At 42.1% G+C, this 27,261-nt stretch overlaps 1 protein-coding gene across 2 annotated transcripts in view; it reads right to left on the reverse strand.

Annotated features, from left to right (window-relative positions):
• Positions 1 to 27,261, reverse strand: part of STT3B (STT3 oligosaccharyltransferase complex catalytic subunit B) — a 77,832-nt gene that overhangs the window by 11,815 nt on the left and 38,756 nt on the right. For both annotated transcript variants that reach the window (XM_043540884.1, XM_037890376.2), the window contains exons 6-10: positions 10,703 to 10,801; positions 9,386 to 9,532; positions 6,329 to 6,377; positions 3,677 to 3,831; positions 2,208 to 2,419 (exon numbers count right to left, since the gene is read on the reverse strand). In XM_043540884.1, coding sequence (XP_043396819.1) covers positions 2,208 to 2,419; positions 3,677 to 3,831; positions 6,329 to 6,377; positions 9,386 to 9,532; positions 10,703 to 10,801 — 662 coding nt within the window. The remainder of the gene's footprint in view (positions 1 to 2,207; positions 2,420 to 3,676; positions 3,832 to 6,328; positions 6,378 to 9,385; positions 9,533 to 10,702; positions 10,802 to 27,261) is intronic.

Here is a 27,261-nt window from a genome sequence, read left to right on the forward strand (position 1 = left end):
CCTGACTTCAATTCAGCAAGCTTGTAATTGTGTTAGAGCTTGCACATCACTTTCTGGTTTGGGAAACCCTCTCCAGTGAAGCCAAAAAACACTAAATACATTTTTCTTTAACTCTTAGACTGCTACGTAATCTCCAGGGGTAAAACTGAATTTCAATAGGATTTAGATTTCTAAGTTGCTTAGACACTTTTGAAGTTTGTCCCAGGTGAATAACTCCTATGACGAAAATGGGTCTGAGCACTAAGAGATTAGAAATGGATGCTTAACTACAGTGTCATTCTCTGGTCAAAGAACTATCCATTTCCACTGTGAATGACAATGAATGCCAGGCGAAGACAGTGAGAATGACTCTAGATAGAGTCTGGTGGTAAGGCACTCACCTTAGATGCGAGAGACCCAAGTTCAAGGCCCTCCTCCAATGGCTTAATTTATCCACAGTGGAACAGCTTCAACAGGAAAGACTGAACAAGAACCCTGATAACTCTGAGCTAAGGGCCTGATTCAAAGACCACTGAAGTCAGTGGAAAGATGAGTCTCCCACATCCCAGGTGAATGCCTTCACCAGTAGGCTGAAATTTCTAACAAGGTGGCTATCACCACCGCCACCACCTTCTCTTCCTACAGCCATTTGGTGAATGGCATCTAAGTCCTGAAATTTTTTTTTTAGCTGAAACTATTTGGCAAATTAATGTCAAATTTGTGCTGGCAAGGAAACATACATACATTCTTCATAGCTGAAGTTTCAGATGTAGCCCTAATTAGGGTACATTACCCAGAGATAACAAAGGCAGGTCTGAGCATCATTAAGTCCATATCAATGACAGCAACAATTACAGCTCCTAGCTAGACGCAGACAGGACAAGCATTATGGGCTACCACAACTCCATCAGAGCCATGATGGATCCGACAGGACTCCCAGTTTACAAATTATCCTGGTATTAGGTAGGCATATGCCATCAATGAATGGTACACTTGTAACACCAACTCACCTAATTCCTCTAAATGCTTTTCCCTACCAACAAGCAGGTTTGCAGTCTTGTAAGGTTTGAACTGCAGCCAGTCTGCATTTAGTTTCTCGGGCAGGCAGGGGGAGAGTAGTGAGACTGCAGAATTAAGTTTTGCTGTAAAGGAGATTCAAACCCTGATCCAAAACCAACTGATGTCAACTGGAGTCCTTCCATTGACTTCAACAGGCTTTCAATCAGGCCCTTAATTCAGAGTTATCAGCGCACTGATAGTATGCTTTCAAAGCATATTGTCCTTTAGTGCCCTCATATACGCACTGAAATGGGTGACAAGATAGAATCTGTACAGCTAATCCTTTGGGAAAATGAACATCCAGTACAACAATTCTGGGAAGAAGGACCAAATACATGGACTCCCAAATGGTTACACTTTGGTGACTGCAGTATCTTATTGGTGGGTGTCTGTTCAAAGCGTTAATATTGAATTTCTTGATGTCAGTGATCCAGACCTATAACAGTAGTCTATAGACAGCTGTAAAATATACTGGGCAAAAAACAGGCTATGTTCTGACGACCAGGGTATTTCCCAGAAATAGCTAGAGTAGGAAAAAAGCCTGCAATGCAATTTTATTTTGTAAGTGTGTGTATTTGCAATTCACGATCAGAGTCTGCACACTGAGTTAAGACACACAGTGCAGGGAGATACAAGCTCCTCTGCACCTCTATCCTGACCATCAGCCTCCTGCTTTTTCCACTGTTGTGCCTCTCAAGACAAGGTTGATAGTTTTATCAAACTTTTAAGAATGAAGTCAGTGTGTTTGTTAAGTCCAAATCCCTCTGTACTTTACAAGGGATCAGAGTTAAAAGGAGCAAGAAGAACCCCCTATGCTGCACAGGTCTCATATAAAATGTATAAAATTGAACATTTAAGATTGGAATCCAGTAAAAGTGTATAGGGCATCTTGTTTAAATTAGTAATAATGCTTCAGACATGTACAGGACTTCTCATCCAAGAACTGACAATCCCACAAGGTCCTATATCCTTTTTATAATAACGCCTTATCAGACTGCAGCAATCCTTGCTTTAGGAGGAAGAAATTCAGCCTGTCAAAGCTCTGATGTTGAAGCTTTGAACCTCAGACTATACTGCCCCTTGTTATAAAGGCCAAGAAAGATCTGAAATGCTTAGTATAACAGAGCATAAGGATATATCAGCATTGCCTCAGAATCTCTTTTGCTCACCTTGTCATACAGGTTGCCTGGGTTTCTTTTGTCATCCTCATCACTGCTGTCTTCTATTGGTGGATTTTCCCTCTTCATATCATCACCCAAATAGTGCTCAAACACATTGGAGAAAGCAATTGCTGACAGCATACAGACCACTGGAGTCAAAGTCAACATCAGACGAACCATCACACCAGCGAAGTAAACAGCACTGATTGCATACAAAGCGACTGCAGAGACAGAAGTCCACCAGTGACATTTAGCTATTCTCAGAAGAAATCGCTATGTCATTAAATTAGCCTCAGAAATAAAGATAATATCCCCTAAATGGGGTTGACAGCATCTTGGTATATAATGCACATTTATAGCACACATCTTGTTAAATATTGTAAAAAGCTCTTATTGAATAGTTTACAAAGACTTTGTTACATCTACATACATCCCTTTTATCTCCAAAAGGCTTCTTCAAAATCTAACTTTGCAGCTTTTAGTGAGAATTAGAGCCCAGTTTTGATATTCATTAACAGCTTGTGGTATCTCACCAAAAATGCGCTCTAAATGAACTGGTAGAAGGAAGAAAATTGTATAATTTCATTTGATAAAAATACAGCAGAATGGATATTTTGCTGAAAGAGAAAAATCACGTTACAAGTTGTAAGGAATTACATAAAAACTGATGTGAATGTAAGTCATGACATATATAATCACTCCACAAGATTTTGCAAATGTACAGGGGGTTGTCAGCATTTCAATTCCAAGTACATACCTCCAACCACTTAAACATGGTTTTTCTAGCAATGTTGTAAGGTAACCCCCCTTCGTCGCCCAGCAGAACAATGTTATCATTACAGAATGCTTTTATAATAGTAAGAGCACTTTTCACAAGAAAAAAATGCCCCCGTGTACACTGGCCAGGGAAATTGTTACAGCAACTATCATTTAGACATTGTTGCTAGGACAGTTTCAACCATGTGGACTGTCTCATAAAATTTAACAATTTATTGTTTATAGAAAAGGAGATCTGCAATAGAAATTGTTCCAGACTGTCACTAGTTTAATTTGGAAATACTGAAATTCACTAAGGGATGATATGATTTAAGTATTAACTAAAAAATGAGGTTCCCCACCCCCACACTCTGGCCCCTTTCATGCTGGATCAAAGGGGCTGGAGCAGAATGAAGGGGCCCTGAAAGCCCTGGTTTTGGCTGGTACATTGAACCATATTAAGAAATTTAATATTTTCAGTACTATCTCTTGGAAAATATTTTATCATCTCCAGTAAATCAAATTGCTATAAATTGTGTTCAATGCTATGTGGCGACAGCAAAACTTTACAAAAGTGTCTTTATCCAACATCCACAGTTGTTGAAGCCTTCTTCTAATACAAAATGCATACCAGCTTTATTATGGGATGCAAAGCACACCAAACGAAGCAGAACTTTGATGAAGACAAAATTCTAGAAAATAATTTTTGAATATGTTCTTACCAAAGACTCTTTCATCATTGATGTTTTTGATACAGAACCACAGCCCTGCTGGGAAAGTACACACGAGAATATGTAGATCAAAAAAGAAGGAAACCCATGTTGTAGGCTGATGCTCAGACACAGAGGCAATGATCGGGATGTGAATTTTCGCATACCTTGTTTAAAAAAAATTCAGTTCAAATTATTTTGAAATGATGAAGTTGCCAAAATTGTATAAATCAGAATTCTGAAGCAAATTTAAAAGTAAACATTTTAATTTAAAATGTTAAGACTTTATTCAGCAGAAATTTGAGGCACCTTTTCTATACATAATATGGTCCCATATCTTATGATAGTCAAGAAAGAGACAGTTTGGGCACATATTTATTTTTTAACCCCAATATTAAGGACTAATTTTGTGGAATCAAAAGGTATTATTAAAATGTTTCGCTCTGTCCCCTGGCTAAATGCTAAACCAAATTCAATAGAATCAAATACTCATGCTGCTATACAAGCCATTTCTAATTTTGGAAATTCATAATACATCTGACCAATTGATTGATTTGCAGCACATCCCCTTAAGTTCTTGATGCGGATAGTTTCAAAGAGCTCTCCTCTTTGCAATTTTCTCAGTGCCTTAAGTTATCAATGTTAGCTACTGAGGTCAGCCTTTACATATATAAACCATGCAGTTGCTGGAGGCCTCACATCCATTTTGGCACTGAGCATTTGGCCTTGTCTACACTAAGAAATTATGTGTGTTAAATACTCAGTGCAGAGTAGGCCAAATTGTGTTTAATATTATGTCTTTTAATTGTGGTCTGCTCTAGGGTTAAACACTACCACATGACACGATGCTGAACAGTTCTTTGTCTACAAAGACAACTAAGTCATGTTTAATATTGTGTTAATGTGTTCTGACAATATAATTTTCTAATGTAGAGAAGCCCTACAAGTGAAAGGCTGATTCTACACAGCTCACTCCATTTAAGGGCATAGAAGAAAGCAAGCCTGTTCTTCGCATGCGCTTGAGTGTACTGTTAATGACAGTTCTGACTTTACGCCATTTGTACAGTTTGATTCATTTTATAGTAAAATGTGGCAGTAATTATGATTTGGCAGAGCCCAGGTTGCTGGTACCTTGAGCTCGTGTACCCCCCACTCCTATAGAACTTAAAAACTTGGTTCTACAAACAGAACCCCATGTGAGCGAGAGTCTGGGGGGAGAGGAGAGTGTTACCCCTGAATTGAGGGGTGTGTTTCCCCAGAATCTGATCAAGCTAATTGAAGCCATATTGCGTGCATTCAGTCACCATGAATTAACAAAATAGACCACCAATAGTTAAGGGTTAATTTGGACAAGCAGGGCTTTTTGAGGCAAAGTCAAATATTAGGTGCAGGCTTGCAGTTTCTGCTAATCAGAATGGGAGGAGGGGAGACGAGTCAACAAATTATGAGACAAAGAAAATAAGTGGATAGAGACATTGAGTTTGGGTGCCTTTGATATAGAAGCTTATTACAGCTAAGGTTGTTAGGAATGTTTCTTTGGTAAGTAGTTGATTGAAATTAGGAGAAGTGATGATCCAGTAGGGGTCACTATGAGCTATGTGTTTTGTAAAAAATTAATTATAAAAAGACTATATAATAGAGTGTACTTTGGAGCAGTTCTCTGAAGCTATCCTGAGAGACTTTTTCCTGACACTATACTCCCCAGCAGGGAAGCGACTGGTCATCACTGACCTGCTGCTGATTATTCAATACCATCTCAAATTTTAGGTAATTATTTGGGATGTCCTAAATCTATTGCTTATGTCTATGTGTGCTTAAATCTAATAAACAGTAGTTTTAGATAAAAGCATGCTTATTTGTATCAATCTTTCATCAGATGGAAGTGCTGTGTTCCCATTGCTTATTTCTGACACTGCCTGGAGTGAAACAGTTAAGTTACCACTGCTTTGGGTTCTGAAAACCGTGGGTAACGTGTATGTAAAATATTTTTTTGTAAGTTTTACTCAGATTTACCATTAAGTGACTGTTTAATTATTCTATATAACATTTTCAAGGACTAAATTTTAAAAAATAGTTTAAAATACCCACATGTGTACAAACGGAATTATTCACACAGACTGGACATTTGCAGATGCATGCTAAATGTATGAGTGCTAAAAACCTGTGTGAGAGATAACGGTCATTAAAGATTCATGTACGTTTTGTGCAAAGTCTGCTAAGTCCGTATATATTGCATAGGTTATAACTTTTAAAAAAATCTGTCCCCAAATGTTAATGGAACATTTTTAATGATACCGTATGTTATAGACGCAAGTGTCTCAAATCTCAGTTGGGGAGTACTTTTTTGGTTCAAAGAAAGAGTTCCACAGAAGTTGGAATCTTGATAGTTTTAAAATAGTTGCCACCTACCTATCTACAAACACCTAAAAGAGGCAACATTTTGAGGAATACCCTCTCAATTGTCAATAAGGGAAAAACTCAACAAAATGTCAATGTTTGGAACTATATTGGTCACAGTTTCAAGACAGGTTATGTAAATGCTCTCTCCAAACACTGTGTGGAAAATTTATATGTGAGCTCTTATTGATGGGAAGGTGGGATGGAGCGTGTGTGTTTTATATTTCAACAAGACATATAATTCACAAGTCCTCTATCCCTACTTACCCGGTGTCCCACAGTGAATAAAACCTGCCACTCCATGGAGCAATGTAACCTGAAAAAGTTAATGAAAAAAATACTCTGCTTAGATATTTAATTATAATGATTTAGATATTTCTTCAGATGTCTGCATAAGCATATATTACAATGAAAGTTTAAAACATTTTAAAAACTGTCATGAAACCCATATAATTTATAGAATTATTTCTGTCAAATAGACTTGCTATGATACAGTTTATATGCATAACTAAAAATGATTCTCCTCTTAAGGAACTAAGAATTATCAGCCTTACAGGACTTACATTATACTGTACAGATTCAATGTCATCATCACTCACACAGCTCAACAAATCATCAAGAGGTGGAGTAGTAGTTAAGACACATGTTCCAAAAATCAAAGACAGTCTATAGCGTTTGGAGAAGGGAGTCATTCAATCAAAACAGAACAGACTACCTACATACTTTCCTTGCAAAGTACTGTTCCTAAGTCATCAACATTTCATCTAACATTTGATTTCTCTAATGCCATCACTGCAGTATCTACATGCAACAGTGAATGCATACTAGTATTCAGACACCCTGATAAACCTTACATAAAAGCGTCAGGCTTTTTGAACATGTCTCTAACACAAAAAGAAAGTGATGATACTGTAGATCTCCAAGCTGAAAGAATTTTTATTTTATTTTTCCTTCCCGTCATTTAATGAAAACAACACAGAAAAGTATTAAACTGAAGCATGAAAAATAAAATCTCATCTTTTAATCCTTATGGCTTTATGCATGGAGTAGAAAAAAGTTCTCTCAAGTCTGCATGTCAGCTGAACATAACTGATTCAAAGTTTTAATCTCTTATTCTATATAACAGGAGGTGCTGAGGGCAAATTTGTGTTCATGACTTTATTTTCCCCAAACCACACCTTCTGTTAATAGTACAGATACATATTTACCCTCTGTTTTCAATATTGTTTTACCCTCTATAAATGGATGTAGAGTAGTTTTACTACTACTAAACTGAAATATATTGTAGGTTCCTACAGATAAATACCCCTTTTCTCGCTGTAACTTGGTGATACAATTTAGGAGCAAAACTCCAAATCTGAATACTCCTGAACGTTTTGAAAATTAAGATCTAGGCTCTGCAAGTTCATTTCCATCTCTTCTACTTTCTACTACGAATAATGCCCTGAAAAAAAATTTTTAAACATCAGCGGCCAAATTTTGCCCTTGTATATCTGCCTGAAAAGTTCCACTGAAGTAAGTGGGAGCTGCTCACATGTATCTGAAGGCAGATCACAATCCAGCGGGTTGTGGAAACGTCTGGTAAGATGTATATTTTTTCTTTTTGTAACTTTTCAGCTCAACAGCAAAACAAAAAGATTGCTGTTACAACCCTGAACACTAAAGTCAGCAGCATTTTTTTTGAACAACTATGTTATACATTCATAAAGAAGTTTTACAAGAAGGGGAATATTAAGAAGCAAGAATGCAGTTACTGTAATGAGGTTTTGAGTCTTGAGAAAGCTAGCATTTCAGGGAATAGAGCAAAGCTGGCTTTTAAGGTCAATGAGACAGATCCGTGCAGTTTATTGTATGTTCAGTACTTTCTCAGATGTTCAGTTAAGCCAGGAGGCTAGTGGACTTCAATTTGAAAAGCAAATAGTAATGTGAGAATTACTGATTTGACGACATCAGGGTTCTGATTCAGTAAGTATGGTGTACTGGCACATCTCTTTCTTGCTGCCGTATTTTCCAGAATTTTAACATTTATTTAAAATTTTTTTAAAAGTAACTCTAGCAGTTAAGGATGTTGAGATAGCCTCAAAAACATGAGCGACTAGTAAAAAGATGCTATGCCTGCATTTGTAGAAGCTGAAACAATAGCTCCAGAGGTGCCAACTGTACATTCATATCACTGAGTGCTAACTCAGATATTCAGTGGTATTTTGGCATAAGTGACCAGGCTTGGGAGACATTGTCTACCTCCCTCTCAATAAGTTACACCCAAGGAGCCTAAAAGAGCACAGCTGGCATTGCAGGCACCCCCAAAAGGGAGCCAAACTCAACAAGCCTAGTGGGTCACATAAGCTTCACCTAGTGGAAGTCAAACCCAAAGTACCTAGCAGAGTCCAGGAGTGCATATGGACCCCAAAGAGAGGGAGTCAAACCGAAAGAGCCCTGAAAGTCTCATGACCATATCCTGAAGATCTGCACAATAAATTGTTAGCAGCATCACTTGTGGGTGGATCTTATTTTGTGGGCGGATCTTATTTTGTGGGCAGGGCTTGGAAGAGTACCAGTACATTTCTGTTCTGACTTCTGGACATTATCAAGTGTATCCCCAGTTTTCACAGTTTTGAACTGTATAGTACATTATCTCTTTTCCACTTTCTTCCCCAAAACCTAATTTTATCTGTTCCTTTTCATTATTTGAGAAAATAATGATTTACAATAGTTTACAAAGGCAAGGGACAATTTACAGTAGAAAACTACAAGTTTCTTAGATTTTGACTTTTTTCTTATATAAATTTGAACTTCTATCTTCAGTGCACTGTGAAGTAGAAAACACATAGGCTTCAAACACAGACACTTGCTTGCCTCATTTAAACATCTTCCAGGCATGTAACAGAAATGATGAGTTAAATAATTTTTCTTTTAAAAGCAAGAAAACATGTCTAACAACCCACTATATGCTTAACAGACTGCCACTCACCAACTGGAATTTCATTATACTGATATCCTCTTTAGGTTTTAGTTATCTATTTTAGGTTCAAATCTGGCTGAGGTCACAAGTGAATTTGGTGATCTCATCGTAGCCTACATCAGACATTTGGTAACATCATAAAAAATCCTGTCCAGGAGGCCCAGAGTTGGAACAACAGTGTTTTACAGGACAGGCCTAAAGTGCAGTGGTGGGGCTCTAATAAGAACTATCTAGAATCTGTTCACATACTATTTAATTTTAGTCAGACAAGAATTATTCCTACCCACGCTAATTTAAGAGCATTCATCACCTTTTATCTTCACCTTAAAGTACACACTCAGTTCTCATTTGAGGTCTCTTACCTGTATATGTCAAATAGATGACACTCAGGAATACAACACCAGCAGCTAGTGACACACCCAAGAAGAACAAGGTCTGGAATTCTTGCTTTGTTAGTCTGTCTCTCAAATACTGCAAAAAGGCATAGGCTTGCAACAGTGCAAAAACACCTGTTTAAAGAAAGAGGAAAATTCTTGTATAAATTCTCCAGTAGAACAAGCAATAACTGGTATAGCTGTAGAATCCTTTGGCCAAGGTTATGTCTCCACTAGCACTTTTGTCCATCAGGGGTGTGAAACCCCTCTCCCCCCCACCGACATAAGTGCCGATGTGGACAGTGCTATATCAGCAGGAGACGCTCTCCTGTCGGCATATAGGGGCTATACAGGAGACCTTACAGGGTGCAGCTACAGTGGTACAGCTATGCTGCTGTAAGGTCTGTAGTGTAGACACAGCCTATGTTGGAAGTCTGGGAAACACATTGTATGACCTTTTAAGAAGACTACTGCAATGCTTACCCTTCTGGCCAAGAACCCATTAACCCCTATACTCATTTGATATGTGATCCACAAGACTAATTTGCAAGTTAGATCACTCAGGTATCTTTAAAGTTAAAAATGTTGCTGTTGATAAAGGGAAGGTACTCCTCTATTGAGGAGTCAGGGGACACTACTTCCCATCAGATTCCCAGTTTGTTGTCATTGGCACTTGCTCCAGTGACCCACTCTGCAAAAATCTAACACAGGTCTCCTGAAATCAAACACTAGATGGCCTGTATCTTGGGACTAATGAAAAGTAAATTTTCATACAAGAGGAGCTGACTGAAAAATGTAAACTATGAATACTAAAATGTAAAAATCCCTCACCTAGAATGTTTCACACTGAACAATTTCAGAAAAAAAAATCAGAATTATTTTAAATTATTTATAAATTCAGTTGTTCAGTGGAAATTATATTCTACCTACCAAACATTCCAAATACACCACTGTTTTTGATACTTAAAAGTCACATATATTCCAAAATTACAGTTGATCTAGTAGTAAATACATGACAGTCATATTGAGAAATGATCTAGTTTAAATACTGGTAAAAGATTTACTACCTCCATTAACTTACACAAAAAAAGGATAATTTAACAATTAAAAAGGCATCCCCCTCCCCTGAAATTTACTAAATTGTAACATTTTCTATCCTTACCAATTTAATTAGCTAACATGTTTCTCCTTAACAACTTACATAATACTAAAGGAGGTGAACAGCAACTTTTTTACCACAAATTCGTGGAATTCTTTGATGCATTAAAATTTTTGGAAATATTAAAGGAATTTTAGTTTTCCTACCTGCAGCAGCCATGTGCTCACTTGTTCTAATTGGCTGAAAGCCCACAAAAGGTATCTGCATGGATAATATTAAGCCCACAATGTAGAAAGTGCTATATGCTATAGAAGAGAAAAGGGGAAGAGTATGAATTACTACATGATATTTCAAAAAACCTTCACTACATCTCAAAAACAATTTCAATTTTCCTTTTATTCCCACCTGCAATGACACATAATATAGCAGAACTACATCATTTAGGTATTTGTAGTATTGATTTATATTACACACTATTTTTCTTCAGATTTACTCTGAAGAGATCTTAGCAATTTTCACAACAGCAACACACTCGTTAACAATGGCTCTGGAGAAAGCAGGAGACCACTGTTACTAATTGCACTAATATGTTCTTGCAAAGCATGAAAGAGTAAATGTTTCTTCTTTAGTTTGAGAGGTAAATGAAATCAGTAGTCCATCCACCTAAGACATCTTCCTCTTGTCTGCCCTATCCCCAACAAAGAACTGATATCTGCAGGATAAGCGGCATTAGAAGAATGAACAGAAGATGCATTCCATATGAAGAGAAAGGAACAGACTTGGATCATTTAGAGAGGAGACAATTGAAGTATACAAAAGAATGAATGGCATAAGTTAATGTAAATCAGTATACCTATTTGCCTTTCTCCTAATACAAGAAGGAGCGGACATTCAATTAACTTGAAAAGCAACCAAAAAAATAAGTAAATAAATAAATAAATAAAAAATAAATAAAAGTACCTTAAAAGAAACCCACAGTGCACCATATATATTTTTAAACTTTGAAACTCAAACCACAAAGGATTGGAAGCTAAGAATTCAGTAGGATTGGGAGGGGGAAAAAAAGATTAGAATTTACATGAACAATAAGAACATCCAGAGTAAAATATTAGATAAAATTCGGAGCATTTTATTTTGAACGGCCTTCATTCCATCATGCTTCAGGACAAACCATCCACTACCTGAAGAGATTTGGGAGAAACTTTCCATTATGAAAAAAGAAAAGGAGTACTTGTGGCACCTTAGAGACTAACCAATTTGAGCATAAGCTTTCGTGAGCTACAGCTCCCCCCACCCCACTCTCCTGCTGGTAACAGCTTATCTAAAGTGATCACTCTCCTTACAATGTGTATGATAATCAAGGTGGGCCATTTCCAGCACAAATCCAGGGTTTAACAAGAACAACCGGGGGGGGCAAACAAGGGGAAATAGGTTACTTTTTATAATGAATCAACCATTCCCAGTCTCTATTCAAGCCTAAAGTTAATTGTATCAAGCGGGGGGGGGGGACACCTTTTGTAGTGTTAAACACCCATTTTTTCATGGTCTGTGTGTATAAAAACGTCTTCTGTATTTTCCACAGTATGCATCCGATGAAGTGAGCTGTAGCTCACGAAAGCTTATGCTAAAATAAATTGGTTAGTCTCTAAGGTGCCACAAGTACTCCTTTTCTTTTTGCAAATACAGACTAACACGGCTGTTACTCTGAAACCTTTCCATTATGAGCAGGTTATTCTATCACTGTCCACTACAAGGCTTCTTACACATTTCCCTGTAACATCTGGTACTGGCCAATATCAGATACGTAACATTGAACTAGCTGGATTACTGGTCAGATGTGGTATGGCAATTTCTAAGCAGGACTAGTTTTATGCACCTGCTTTTAAGAGCCTACTGGAGTGTGAAAGGATTATGGATTTCATGATCCTAGTAAATGTAATTCAATGTAGATGCCATGAATCTACTGCAATATTAAAAAGCAAGATCATGGTGCTACTTTTAGATTGTTTATGGCAGCCTGAACTTTACAGAAAAAAGAACTATGTATAGCTACTATGCAGCTGTAGAATAATTAGCACAACAGGGCCTCAATCTAGGCACTTCATTAATACAAATAAATACCACTGTCATCAGAGATGAAACATATTAAAAATAGCAGTCAGAGAATAAACAGTGGTGGTTAAAACCCCATTCCTCCACCAGACCCCCCCCAAACACAACCCAAGTATCTCAGCTTTTAAACAGATGTGGTTAATAAAGTTTAGAAGTGGGATACCAAAATGTGTCTCTTGGCCAACTAGACTACGGTGTAGCAAATTAATGTTGACCTGAAACATTACATTAAGATCCAGGTAAGACTGAGAATACACATCTGTAATTTAGGATAAAATACACTAGCATATTAAGCATATTAAGTTGCCTTATTGTGTCAATTTTTTAAAAAAACTTTCCCTTTATTTTTTTAGTAGCTTATGTTTAAGATAGTACTGTACTATATTTGCTTTTTTTCAGAGGGGGGTGTGGGGGGGTCTCTGCTGCTGACTGTGTACTTCCAGTTCCATGAGGTGTGTGGTTGACTGGTCAGTTTGTAACTCTGGTGTCCGTAACTCTGAAGTCCTCCTTTACAAAATGGGAAATGACTGCCTAGGAAGGAGTACTGTGGAAAGGGATACGGGGATTATAATGGATCACAAGCTAAATATGAGTAAACAATGTAACACTGTTACAAAAAAACAAAACACAAAACAACACATCACACCACCCCCCAAACATTCTGGGATGTATTAGAAAGAGTGTTGTCAACAAGACATGAAAAGTAATTCTTCCACGCTACTTCAGGTTGATAAGGCCTCAACTGGAGTAGTGTGTCCAATTCAGGGTGCCACATTTCAGAAAAGATGTGGACAAATTGGATAAAGTCCAGAGGAGAGCAACAAAAATGATTAAAGGTCTAGAAAACATGACCTATGAAGAAAGACTGAAAATATTGGGTTTGTTTAAGTCTGGAGAAGTGAAGACAGAGAGGGGACATGATAACAGGTTTCAAGTACATAAAAGGTTATAAGGCGGAGGGCGAAAAATTGTCCTTGTTAAGCTCTGAAGATAGGACAAGAAGCAATGGGCTTAAATTGCATCAAAGATGGTATAGGTTGGACATTAAGAAAAACTTCCCAACTGTCAGGGTATTTAAGCACTGCAACAAACTGCCTTGGGAGGTTATGGAATCTCCGTCATTGGAGGTTTTTAAGAACAGGTAGATAGATAAGTACAAGCTGCCTATGAATCACTCTTTCCCCTTAAATTAATTCCCACCCCCACAATTTGAAAACATATTTCAGTATTAAGGTGTCCACAACTAAACACAGCACAGTCTCACCAGAGTCATATGAAAATGGACCACTGGCATGGCTTTTGGTTGACGCATGAAGGTACATATGAATCTTTAGCGCATCAAGCATGTAAATATCTTGCAACGCTGGTTACAACAGTGCCATGTAAACACCTGTTCTCACTTTCAGGTGACATTGTGAACAAGAAGTGGGCAGCACGGTCTCCTGCAAACGTAAACAAACTTGTTTGTCTGAGCGATTCGCTGAACAAGAAATAAGACCCTGTGGACTTGTAGGTTCTAAAGTTTTACAGTAAAAGCTTTGTTATCCGGCATGTTGGTTAATTAAATATTCTGGTTAACTAAGAGTTATACTTTATCAATGGAATACCAATTTTCAAAGAATTAGAATACAATAACTCCTCACTTAACATTGTAGTTATGTTCCTGAAAAATGTGACTAAATGAAACGATGTTAAACGAACCCAATTTCCCCATAAGAATGAATGTAAATGGGGGAAGGTGGGAGGGGTTAGGTTCCAGGGAATTTTTTTTTTTTTTTGACATACAGTACAGTACTATAGTTGGGAGGTGCCTTTGCCTTATCCCACACAGGCACAGCCCACTGGCACTGGAGACAATGAGGCAGGCAAGGAGGCTGAAGGTGCTGTAGACTAGGAGAAGCACGTTGCACAGCAGCAGCGGCAGTTTCCCCTATTCTGCAAGCATGAGGGATGGGGGGGGGGGTTCAACCCTCGGCCCACCCACTCCACCCCTTCCCCCAAACCCCACCCTTAACCCACCTCTTCTTCCCCCCGCCCCTTCTGCCCCTTTACTCTGCACACCGCGTCCTCATTCCTCTTCCCTCCCTCCCCGACTCCTGCCCATGGCAATCAGCTGGCTTGTGGTGTTCCGGAGGGGGAGGGGAGGATCAAGGACACGGCAAGCAGGCTCCCCCTCCTTCCCCTGCCTCCTGAACACCGCAAGCCAGTTAATTGCTGTGGGCAGGAGGCAGCTCCCTCCTGCCATGGCAATCAGCTAGCTTGCAACGTTCAGGGGGCAGGTGGGTGGGGGGGAGGAGCGAGGACACAGCGCGCAGCCTCTCCCCTCCCTCCCGACTCCTGCCTGTGGCAATCAGCTGGCTTGTGGCATTCAGGAGGCAGGGGGAGCCTGCACACCAAGTCCTTGCTCCTCCCCCTTCCCTCCTGAATGCCGCAAGCCAGCTGATTGCTGCAGGCAGGAGGCGGAGGGAGAAGTCGCTGATCCGCGGGATCTGCCAGCAGGCAGGAGGCGCTGGGGGGCGCAGCATACGGGAGCTGTCAGCTGCGGACGAAGCAGGCAGCCAAATGATGTTATAGCAAAGCATTGCACAACTTTAATGGAGCATGCTCTGTAACTGACCAGGGACGTAAGATCGAAACAACGTTAAGCGAGAGGACGTTAAGTGGGGAGTTACTGTACAATAAAGTGAATAAAGTATAAAATACGGTAGTACAGTATACACGTATTCACCAATCCAGTAGTAGTACTGCACTGCAGAGTGATTGGTTTCTTGAAGCACTTAGGGTTACACAGGTAAAGTTTTCTGTACAGTAGATTATATTATGATACTACATATCACTATGGGCAGCGCATGGCATACACCCAGATCACTAAAAATACACTTAACACTAAAACTACACTAAACATAGTTTAATCTTTGGTGATTCAGAAGGCACTTCAGGATCTTGCAGTGCCTCAGGGTCATCATTATCAATATCAATTATCATTGTAGATGTAGAAGGTATAGGAGATTGGGCTGAATCTGTAATGACCCTATGACAGGTGTGGGCAAACTTTTTGACCTGAGGGCCACATCTGGGTAGTCCATGAATGCTCACAAAATTGGGGTTGGGGTGCAGGAGGGAGGGCTCTGGTTGGGGATGCGGGCTCCGGGGTGGGGCAGAAATGAGGAGTTCAGGGTGCGGGAAGGGGTTCCAGGCTGGGGAGTGGGGTGTGGGCGGTGAGGGCTCCAGCTGGGGGTGTGGGCTCTGGGGTGGGGCTGGGGATGAGCTGTAGGAGGGTGCTCTGGGTTTGGAGGACAGGAGGGGGATCAGGGCTGGGACAGGGGCCTGGAGTGTGGGAAGGGGTGCACGCTCTGGGGAGGGCCTGGGGATGAGGGACTTGGGGTGCAGGAGGGTGCTCTCGGCTGGTATCGAGGGGTTTGGAGGGCGGGAGGAGAATCAGGGCTGGGGCAGGGGAAGAGGCTCAGGGGTGCAGGCTCCCGGTGGCACTTACCTCAAGCGGCTCTGCATACTGCCCTGTTCACAGCCAATGGGAGCTGCAGGGGCAGCGCTTGGGGCAGGGGCAGCGTGCAGAGCGGACGCTCCAGGCTGCCCCTACGCGTAGAAGCCATGCCTCTGCTTCTGGGAGCCGCATGGTGCGGCCCCCAACCCTGCTCCCCAGCTGGAGCGCCAGAGGGGCCATGCTGCTGCTTCTGGAAGCTGTGTGGAGTGGCCCCCGGCTGGAGCGCCAGAGCAAGGCAAGCCCTAAACCCCGCTCCTCAGAAGGAGCTCAAGGGCCGGATTAAAATGGGTGACGGGCCAGATCCGGCATGCAGGCCATAGTTTGCCCACCCTGCCCTATGACAAACCCTGGAAGCTGCTTTTTTGAATAAATCCCTGATATCAGCTTGCTTACTTGTCTTCTGCTTCTTTTGCAGAAAAGTAGAGTGAAGAATGGGCACTTGCATAACCTGGTGGATAGTATACTAGTCCCAGTTACTAGACTGAAGATTTTTATTGGGAGATACCAGAAATGCAGGTTAACAGAACTTTCTGGTTGATAAAGTGCCAGATAGCACACCTTTTATAGTACATTGTGTTATTTTTGAATGCAGTTTTTTTTGTACATAATTCTACATTTGTAAGTTCAACTTTCATGATAAAGAGATTCTTTAGAAGGGTGAATTGAAAAATACTATTTCTTTTGTTTTTCACAGTGCAAATATTTGTAATCAAAAGTAAATATAAAGTGAACACTGTACACTTTGTATTCTGTGTTGTAATTTAAATCAATATATTTGAAAATGTAGAAAACATCCAAAATATTTATTTAAATGGTATTCTATTATTGTTTAATCGCGATTAATTTTTTAAATTGCGTGATTAATCGTGATTAATTTTTTTAATCGCTTGACAGCCCTACTTTAAATATATTATTTTATACCTTTTTAGAATATCTCTACCTTTTATCATTCAAACTGGAAGTACATGACACCTGTCAGAGAAAGCTCAGCCCCATCTCTCTTATTTCCTAGTTGAAAGCTGACTAACTAGCTGTCCCAGTTCTGAACCCTGGAAGTTGGCTCCTTAAGGGAAAATGGTAAACTAGCTACCTAGCCGTTCATCACAGAACGTTCCATAATCATTGCGCTCCACTATTGGTCACTCTAACTTTACTTGGCATCAAAGGAATTTCCAAAACAGTTAGCCGCTTCAACCCAGACTTCAATTCTCTAGACGTTCCTGAAGCAATTCTTGATTACAAACACTATCTGTTCAAAGGTGGCTTACAGTAAGCTGAAGCTTTCATGCAACTTTCAGGATAGACTTTAGCCTTCTTGTCATTTCTTCTCCTGGAAAGTGGGGGGCAGCACACTCGCTATCACTTTTACAAATACTCTGGGCCACATTCTTTGCTACAGTCCCAATCCTGCGATGAGCTCCCCAAGGACGGATCCATAAACCCACACAAAGCTCCACTGAGTTATAAGAGGTTCCATCCATGCAAAGCTCATAGCAGGATCAGGTCCTATATTTAATATTGGTATTTCTGTAGCTCCTAGGAACCCTGATAAGGAATCAGGGCCCCACTGTACAATGCACTGGACAGAAAAGTAGCTAAAATAACCAGACGCATCAATCAAGATGACTTGCCACCTTTTTGTTTCTAGTGGCTTCCTTTCAGCATTTGTTTTTGAGCCCTTGGTCTAGCTACTATTTTATCATCTATGTCAAGGGAATATATTTTTGCTATATAATACTCAATTTTCAAGGAACTGTTATAAATCATTTGTAACACCATGAAAATGTTGCAACACTGCCATCCTGTGGAATAAAAGTAATTGACATGCATCAATGCATGTCATATTTGTCTAATAAACTATCACTTTTAAGCCTCCTATATTATTGTTATGTTTTCTACATAATAATGTATTCTTCCCCTACTTTATTCACCTCCCCACTACCTCCCCGCAAAAGTTTGGGAAAGGCAGAAAGTGTGACCATCACAGTCAGATTCTCCCTTTCCCAGAAGTGCCTAAGAATTCTTGAAACAGAAAAAGAAAACCTGGTGCACTGTGCATGCTCTATTTTGATATTTCAATTCAAACTATTATTAAAATTCCTCCAAATCCCTTCATGCTTTGAGGATCCGATACCCAATTTTTAATCCCAACTGTATTCCACCTTTGAGATTCCACAATGAAGACAACACATATTCCTGTTTAATCTGGAAGTGACAGTTACTTGCATGAAACTCTCCCCACTCTGAATTAAATACAGGCTTTTCCACATGGCTACCAGTTCCCTTCTGCCTGGGAGAGAAAAAACAGCTAGGGTTCTAATTCAATGATGTTACTTTATTAGAAATCTATACCAAACTTTGTGTACAAGAAAAAATTGTCAAAGTTCTGAAGTTAATAGATTTTAAGGGCAAAAGGGACCATCCTTTGATCATCTAGTCTAACATGCTGCATAACAGAGCTCATTGAATTCACTCCATAATGCCCTATTGGGTTTGTATATTCTTTGCAAGAACAACAAATCATGTACTCTCATCTAATGATTTTAAAAACTAATTGGGTCACCATAAAAAGTCTATTCTACGGAGAATAAGCAACTTTCACAAACCAAGCTTTGATACAATTTTAGTTGCTGCACAATGCACTAAATCATGAGAGAATAACCTCCTGAAAGTATGTTGGTGACTAAACCAACGCTGATTTCTGCAACCAAATCTATGCAGTTTTACACTATAATTATTCACTTTGATTAGAGTATTCTAGAGCCACAAATATTAACAACTCAATCCTGGGGCAAAACAAAATTAAAAACCCCAGACTGAAGTCAAAACACTGATATGTTTAATAATCCCCGGGTTGTTTGTTTTTTAAAATATGCTGCTCTTCAAATTATAAAATGCTAGTCTGAAGGACAAGAAATAGGTAATTTTAAATCAGTCTCCCCTGGATTTAAGCCTTGAATAAGTGTGCTGGTTTACTAAATAAAGTTGCAGAAAAAGCGTTCAGAACTTGAAAACGTAGAATTGCAGAGTGAAAATCACAAGTTAATAATGGAGGCAGCAAATTACAGACCCTAGAACTTGCATGAACATGTCCTATGTCTGCATCTGTAAATGTCTTCCCTGGCAAACATATAAACATACAATGCAGAGTATTAAATAGTGTAGTAAATCGGAATCCTTTATGCAACAATTTATCAAAATATTTGAGATCACAATCAAGACTTTCTGCTTCTGGTCTGAAAAGGTTGCTTTCTTATTCAGACATTGGTACTGCATTGCAATTACAATCAATTTGCTTGATCTTACCCAACACATCATTCAGATTCAAACAGAAGTCACTGACCCTTATGTCAAGATTAAAAAGGTATCAGTAGCTTGACCTCATGTGTTCAGGAGCAGTCAGCGTGAGTTTAACACCCAGATTGCAAGTGGATCAGTAGATACACAGTTTACACTATTGAAGTCTTTAAACCATGATTTGAGCCAGAGGTTATGGGTCTTATTACAGGAGGGGGTGGGTGAGGTTCTGTGGCCTGCAATGTGCAAACGATCAGACTAGATGATCACAATGATCCCTTCTGGCCTTAAAGTTGATGAGTCACTGATACATTTGCCTACAAATCATAAAACAGCCCCAATCCTGGCAAAGAGTTCATGTTCTGGGAAAAAATTTGCCTGGTAAATTATTTTGAATTATACTGCAAGGCAAATTATATTATGCCTCATTTAAAAAAATGGTTACTAACCTTCTGTAACTGTTCTTCTTCTTCAAGATGTTTTGCTCATGTCCGTTCCAATGTAGGTGTGTGCTTGCCCAGAGCAACGTCACCGGAAAGTTTTCCTTCAGTGGTATCTGTTGGGTCAGCTCTGGTGCCCCCTGGAGTCACGCCCTCATAGTGCTGGTATATGGGGCCCTGCCACCCCCTCAGCTCCTTCTTGCCCGCTAACTCTGACAGAGGGGCAGGTGGGGGGACGGTTGGAATCGACATGAGCAACACATCTCAAAGAACAACAGTTATGGAAGGTTAGTAACCGGTTTTTCTTCTTCAAGTGCTTGCCTATGTCCACTCCAATGTAGGTGGCTCCCAAGCAGTTGTGCAAGTGGAGGGTTCGAAATTCATTGGAATGATGACTGTAACACCACTCGGCCGAAACCCACAGTGTCTAGCTTGCTGGGTTATGGCACAGTGGAAACTGAAAATGTGGACTGTGGACATCTACAGATGTCCCGAATAGGAACTTGTGCCATGAACGCCGCCACCGATGCTTGAGCTCTTAAGAGTGAGCTGTCAGCAGAGGAGCCGTGACCTTTGCTAGGTCATAGCATGTGCGGAGGCAGGCAGTGATCCACAATGAAATTCTCTGGGCTGAGACTGGACAGCCTTTCATTCGGTCTGCAATGGCTACAAAAAGCTGAGTGGATCTCTGAAAGGGTATAGTCCTATTCTATGTAGAAAGCTAGTGCATTCAGTGAGTGGAGTCTCTGTTCCTCCATGTTAGCGTGTGGCTTTGGATAGAAGACGGGTAGGAAGATATCCTAGTTACTATGGAATTGTGACACCACCTTTGGCAGGAAGGCTGGGTGTGGCCACAGCTGAACCTTGTCCTCGAAGACGACCGTGTAACAGTGGTTCTGAAGTAAGAGCTCGGCTCTCCGAGACCCTTCTGGCAGAAGTAATTGTGACCAGGAAGGCCACCTTCCAGGACAGGTAGAGAACATGTTGCCTGCAGTTCAAATGGGGGTCCTGTTAGCCTTGCCAACACCAAGTTGAGGTCCCAGGGAGGGAGTGGCTGGCATACCTGGGGGGTATAACTGCTCCAACCCCTTAAGAAAATGACACAGACTGAGTTTGAGAAGACCGACCAGCCATTCATCTATGGGTGAAAGGCCAAGACTGCAGCTAGATGAAACCTAAACAGATGATACTGTTAGGTGTTGCTGTTTAAAGTGGAGTAGGTAATCTAGAATGAAAAGGCAGTGTGTGCTGACTGAATAGGAGAAACCCCCTTTTGCACTGACCAGATCAAGAATCTCTTCCACTTTGCCAAGTAAGTGGCTCTAGTAGCTGGTTTCCCTACTCCCTAAAAGCACTTCGGGAACAGGTCCAGAGCATGCCAATTGTGCAGGGTTCAGCGATGGAGTTTCCACGCTGTGAGATGAAGAGACTCGAGGTTCAGATGAAGTAGACAACCATGGTCCTGAGAGATCAGGTCCAGAAACAGAGGCAGGCTGTGTTCACCGAGAGATCTAGGAGGACGGTGAACCAGTGCTGATGCAGCCAGCCCAGGGCCATCAGGATAAGATGCGTCCTGTCCCTTCTGACCTTCAGCAGGACCCTGTGTATGAGAGGGATGGGAGGGAATGTGTAGAAGAGCTGGTCCATCCAAGAGGAGAGAAAGGCATCTGCAAGTGAGCCCGGGCTGTGGCCTAGGAAGGAGCAGAAGTGAAGACACTTCCTGTTATGTTTTGTCATGAACAGGTCTACCTGGAGAGTTCCCCACTTCTGAAAAACAGTGCTAAGAATGTGTGGGCGAAGAGACCACTCGTAATGGTTGGAAAAGGATCTGCTGAGATGATCCACTAACTCATTCTGTGACCCCAGAAGGTAGAAGGCTTTGAAGTGGATCAAGTGGGTTATGCACAATTCCCACAGGAGAGGAGTTTCCTGGCACAGGGGAGAGGAGCGTGCTCTGTCCTGCCTTTTATGTAGAACATTGCTGTCATGTTGTCTGTAAGGACCAACATGCAGTTGCCCTCCAAGTGGGGTTGGAATGCCTGGCAGGCTAGGCACACCACCCTCAGTTCCCTCACAATGATGTGTAACAAGAGCTCCTCCGGGGACCAGAGGCCCTGAGTCCTGAGGGGCCCAAAGTGAGCCCCCATCCCATTGCTGATGTGTCTGTAACTAGAGACATTGACGGTTGGGGCCTTGAGATGGGACTCTTATGCATATTGTCCAAGGTACAGCCATCAAAGAAGGTGGCAATAACCGATGGGGGAACCGAGACCACCCAGTTCAGATGGTGTCAGCCCAGTACATATACCAACACCAGCCAAGACTGGAGAGATCTGAGCCATAGTGTCGTATGTTGTGCCACATAGGTGCATGATGCCATATGCCCTAGGAGGAACTTTAGGCAGTTTCTTGCTGTTGTGATGTGGTGATTCCTCAGGTTCTCTATTAGCACCTCTAGAGCTCTGAAGCAAAAAGTTTTCCATCAAAAAGTTTCTGGCCTGGGTCAAGTTGAGGACTGCCCCAAGGAATTCTATCCTTTGAACCACGAAAAGGGTAGATTTCTAAATGTTTATGAACAGCCCCAGATCCTGGAAAGTTGACTGTATTAACTCCACGTTTGCCTCCACCTAGGCCTTGGATCAAACTCTGATCAGTCAGTTGTTGAGGTAAGGGTAGACCTGAACCCCTTATCTCCTAAGGAAGATTGTGACGATTCCCATGCACTTCATGAATACTCGAGGGGCTGCTGGCAGGCCAAATAGGAGCACAGTAAATTGGTAGTGCATGTTATTCACAACGAATCGTAGGAACCTTCTGTTTCCCCGTAAGATCACAATATGAAAATACATATCCTTCAAGTCAAGGGTGACGTACCAGTTCCCCAGATCCAGAGCTGAGATTAAGGAGGCCAAGGAAACCATGTGGAACTTCAGTTTCCTCATGAATCCGTTGAGGTTTTGCAGGTCCAAGATTGGTCTGAGATCGCCATGAGCCTTTGGGATTAGGACGTAACAAGAGCAGAACCCCTTACCCCTTCACTCTTGTGGAACCTCTTCCACTGATCCTGCCCTTCAGAGCGACTGCACCTCCTGGGCTAGAAGTTGCTCATGAGAAGGGTCTCTGAAGAGGGACGGGGAGGGTGGGAAGGAGGGGAACAACTGAACTGAAGGTGCATCCCACTTCTATCATGTGTAACACCCAGCGATCTGAGGTAATGTGGGCCCACGCCTGATAGAATTGGATAACCAATCCACAAAAACAGGGGAAATCAGATACACACATTGTCCTTGTACGTCATCCCTGAGTGGCCCATCAAAAGGCCTGCTTAGACCCCGCTGATTGTCTCGGGGTGGGTAGGGGGGGAGGGAGAGACACACCAGGGCAGACGAGGACTGGGATGGAGGCCTCCTCTTATAGCCTCTACTGCTTCTCCTCCACTAGTCTTGTCTCTGCTGTGGTGGGTAGAAGTGGGCCATCATTTGGGGTTTATAGTGCTTACTGGTGGGAGCTGGTATATACAATCCCAGGGATTTCAGGGTGCCTTTCGAGTCTTTCAGACTATGCAGCTTTGAGTCTGTTTACTCTGAAAAGAGCACTTGCCTTTAAATGGAAGGTCCTACACTGTCTGCTGCACCTCATAGGGCAACTCCAAGGACTGAAGCCACGAGCTTCTTTTCATACCCACAGCCATAGTCATGGATCGGGCACAGTCTGTCACACCCAAAGCTGCCTGGAGGGACACTCTTGCCACTGATTTCTGCTCTCCAACTAGGGCCGAGAACTCACCCCAGACTCCTCTGACAAAACCTCCTTGAATTTTGCTATTGCGCTCCAGGAGTTGAAGTCATACTGGCTCAGGAGCTCTTGCTGATTTGCAATCCTGAGCTGGAGGCAATCAGTTGAGTACACCTTTCTGCCAAAAGGATCTAGTTTTTTGGTGTCTTTGGCCTTGGGAGTCAGCCCTTGCTGCTCCTGCTTATTTGCCACTGAAACAACCAGAGCCTGGTGGGGCTGTGTGTGTGCAGGAATTTGTACTCATTGGGAGGGACAAAGTACTTTTCTCCATCCTTTTCGCAGTAGGTTACAGGGACACAGGGGTCTGCCATAAGGCTTTTATGGGGTCCACAATGGCATTGTTCAAAAGTAGAGCCACCCACAATGTCCCTGAAGCTGCTAAAATGTCGACCAGGGTGTGGAAGGATTTGGAGATCTCCTCCACCTGGATACTCAGGTGCTGGGCTTCCCTCCTGAGGAGCTCCTGGTGTGCCCTATAGTCATCCTGGGAAGGCACTATACTTTTTCCCACCACCACCTCATCAGGAGAGGAGGAAGAGGAAGCCTGTATCGTCAGGGTGCCTTGTTCCTCGCCCTCTGCAACAGATGGGTCCCAGGTGTAAAGGCCTGCGCGGATACAAGTTTATATCTGTGGAATCGCAGGGCTCTCCTGGGAACTGTTGTGGCGAAAGGAGCAGCATATGGGGCCGCTGCTCCCAGGAGCCAGTGCCCCGCGCCTGCAGCTCCTCTGGCGCGGCTGTACTGCCTGCAGCCCCGCCCCCAGTGTTGCTCCCGTGCCTTCCACACAGCCGCTTGAACACAAGAGTGCGACCAAGGACAGCTGCCAGTGAGCCTGGGGCACAACCCAGTGGGTGGGACTGGGGAAGGTGGAGGAGCTGCCAGTGTGGGGCAATGGCTCCAGGGGGTGGCGGCCCCACATTCTGCTCCTTTCACCGCTGCAGTTCCCGGGAGAGCCCTGTGGTTCCATGGATACTGATTTATATCTGCATCTGCGCAGGGCTCTCCCCACGTGGCCGGGTTTTGCAGTTTGGTACTGGACTAGGCACTGAGGTCTGGTCCCTGCTCCAAGGGAGGTGGCGGGGAAGTTCTCTACCCCGATACAACGGAGTAGAACCTCCTGGATGGGGAACCCTGCACTGCTGAAAAGCCCAGGGATTCCAGAATGGCCACTGTAGTGGCATCTGCCATTGCACCGATAGCCAGGCTGTCAGTGGAATGCCCTGGCTCATCTCAGCTGTTGGGTATCACCGATCAGAGCAGTGTCTGCTCCCGAGAGAAGCATATGACTTAGCCTCAGAGTCTGACTTTGAGGAGTTGCTTTTCGGTGACCAATGTTGCGCCACCATGGCTCGCGTGCCTTTTGACAGCACCTGGGGTCTCAGTGCCTCAGTGGTCCACACCTTTGATAATGCTGCTGTCAGCTCTCGAAAGGTGAGGGATGGCAGTACCGAGAGTGATAGCAACTCCCTCACTACCTCAAACGCCCCCAGCATGGCTGATTGTGGCAGGGCTGTCAAACTCCGGTGGCGAAGAGTCCAAAGATGCCAGACTCAATGGCACCCTTCCCAGGACCAGAGTCAACAGTACCGTACACACCACTGGTATCTCTAAGTGGCCCAGCATGGGTCGCACTCTGTCAGCGTCTCTATGCCCCTCAGACCTCAGAGTTGGGGAACACCCCATGTCAGTTTTTCTCTGCTTCTTTCTTGGCACCGGCAATGGAAAGCAGTGTCGAGAGTCCCATACCTAAGTAGTCTTCCCTGGTACCAGAGACGAGTGTTGGTGCCAGGAGTCCTGGGCTGCAGAGGCCTTCCTCGGCACCAGAGAAGCGGAATGGCACTGCATCTCCCTTAGAGATACCACAGCACTTCTTACTGAAGCCAAAGTACTTAGTGCCGAGTCAATGTGACTTGGCTCCAAAAGGGGGACGAAGTGCTGCCTCCATAAGGAGAAACTTGAGTCTGGTGTCGCTGTCCTTCTTAGTTATGGGCCTGAAGTCCTTGCAAATCCTGCAACACTCCTGCACATGGGCTTCCCTCAGATACTTGAGGAAGCTGGGGTAAGGGTCACTAATCAGCACTGGTTTATGGCACAATGCACACGGCTTGAACCCCAGGGACCAAGCCATACCCCAGTGTTGGGGAAGGGCTAACCCTGCTAAGCGGTGTCCACAACCAACTAACTAAAACAAACTCTAGAAAAAGAACTATTTACAGATACTCAGCAAAGTCTACTGAGAGAGACACTTGCGGAAAAACGCAAAGACAAGAAGCAGTTCCAGTGACAGTCATGAGCGATAAGAAGAAACTGAGGGGGCAGCAGGGTCATATATACTAGCGCTATGCGGGTGCAAAGCCAGGGGACACCAGAGCTGACCCGACCCGATGGATACCAATGAGGGAAAAAACTTTCCGGTGTCGGTGCTCGAAGAAGAATCTTTTTTATCAGTGTATAGACATCGGTGTAAAAATCCATCACATGAGTTTTCAATATTTTATGGTGGCGCTCCCAAAAAACTGACAAATACTTTACTGGTTAGAATGTTCATTTACTTACAAATCAGGATTTAAAATACAGTAATTCAGATTGTTTTATTCTATAGGTCTTTTGGATTTTTTTTTTATTTTTATTTTTTTTAAAACTACCACTGCAATGCCACAAAGTTGCAGATATTGCTTCAGCCCTTGCTATCTGTCTCAACCTATGAAATGAATTTTACATGCACCATGATAATGTTGTGAGAGTTAAAAAGTGACTTTTGCATTCCAATGAATTATTAGGCATTACAGACAGTCTCATTTGCAATCTAAGGCCATTCTTCATATATCCAAATTTGTATGGGCTTTAGAAAACTGGTTTTCTTATCTATAATGGTATGTCAGAAAAATCCACTTCCCTTTCCAGCAACTTTCACAGATATGCCTGAATATTTTTGATACGTTAAAAATGTGCTATTAACTATACCAAAACCCTCCCCTATACTGAAGTCATGATTTGATATCAGATACACATGAAGCATCTGTCTGTATGAAGCCTTTAACACACTGGGATCTTCAAGATATAATTTGTATATTAAAAGTGCAAGAATATAGTCAACTTTCCATCTTGCTTATACCCCAAATATACATATAAACTCTATACCTCCCAATCTTCCTCTACATTAGGGTTACTTTGTGTCTCTAGGCAAATAAAGCAGTTTTAAAGGTCAGGAAACCAAACTTTCAGAGGTTTTGTCCTTTTCCCTCCCCCATAGCCAACAGACACCCCTGGATGCCAAAAGAGGTGTCATTGTTGCACCTATCAACCAGTAGCCCTGAGTTTGGTTTAATTTGCATCAGTAAGCAACCTGGTACAGACACCCCTCAGTATCAGAAAGGTATAAAGGTATATTATGACTTCTCAGTCACCGCTCAGGTATTGCACCAGCGTTTTCAACTGCTTAAAAACAATTACAGTTTTAAATATTGCAATTTTTGGCATTTGACTTCTCTTCCACATGTTCTTTTTCTCTAGAATACTCAAAGGTAAACAAGATGATAGGTAGAGGAAGTGATATGTAACTTATGCTAAGTATAGATTTTCCTTGTTATATATGGCCAAAAAGTGGAAGGAGGAGGGA

This window comes from Chelonia mydas, chromosome 2 (genome assembly GCF_015237465.2).
Source record: "Chelonia mydas isolate rCheMyd1 chromosome 2, rCheMyd1.pri.v2, whole genome shotgun sequence".
Lineage (NCBI taxonomy): Eukaryota > Metazoa > Chordata > Testudines > Cheloniidae > Chelonia > Chelonia mydas.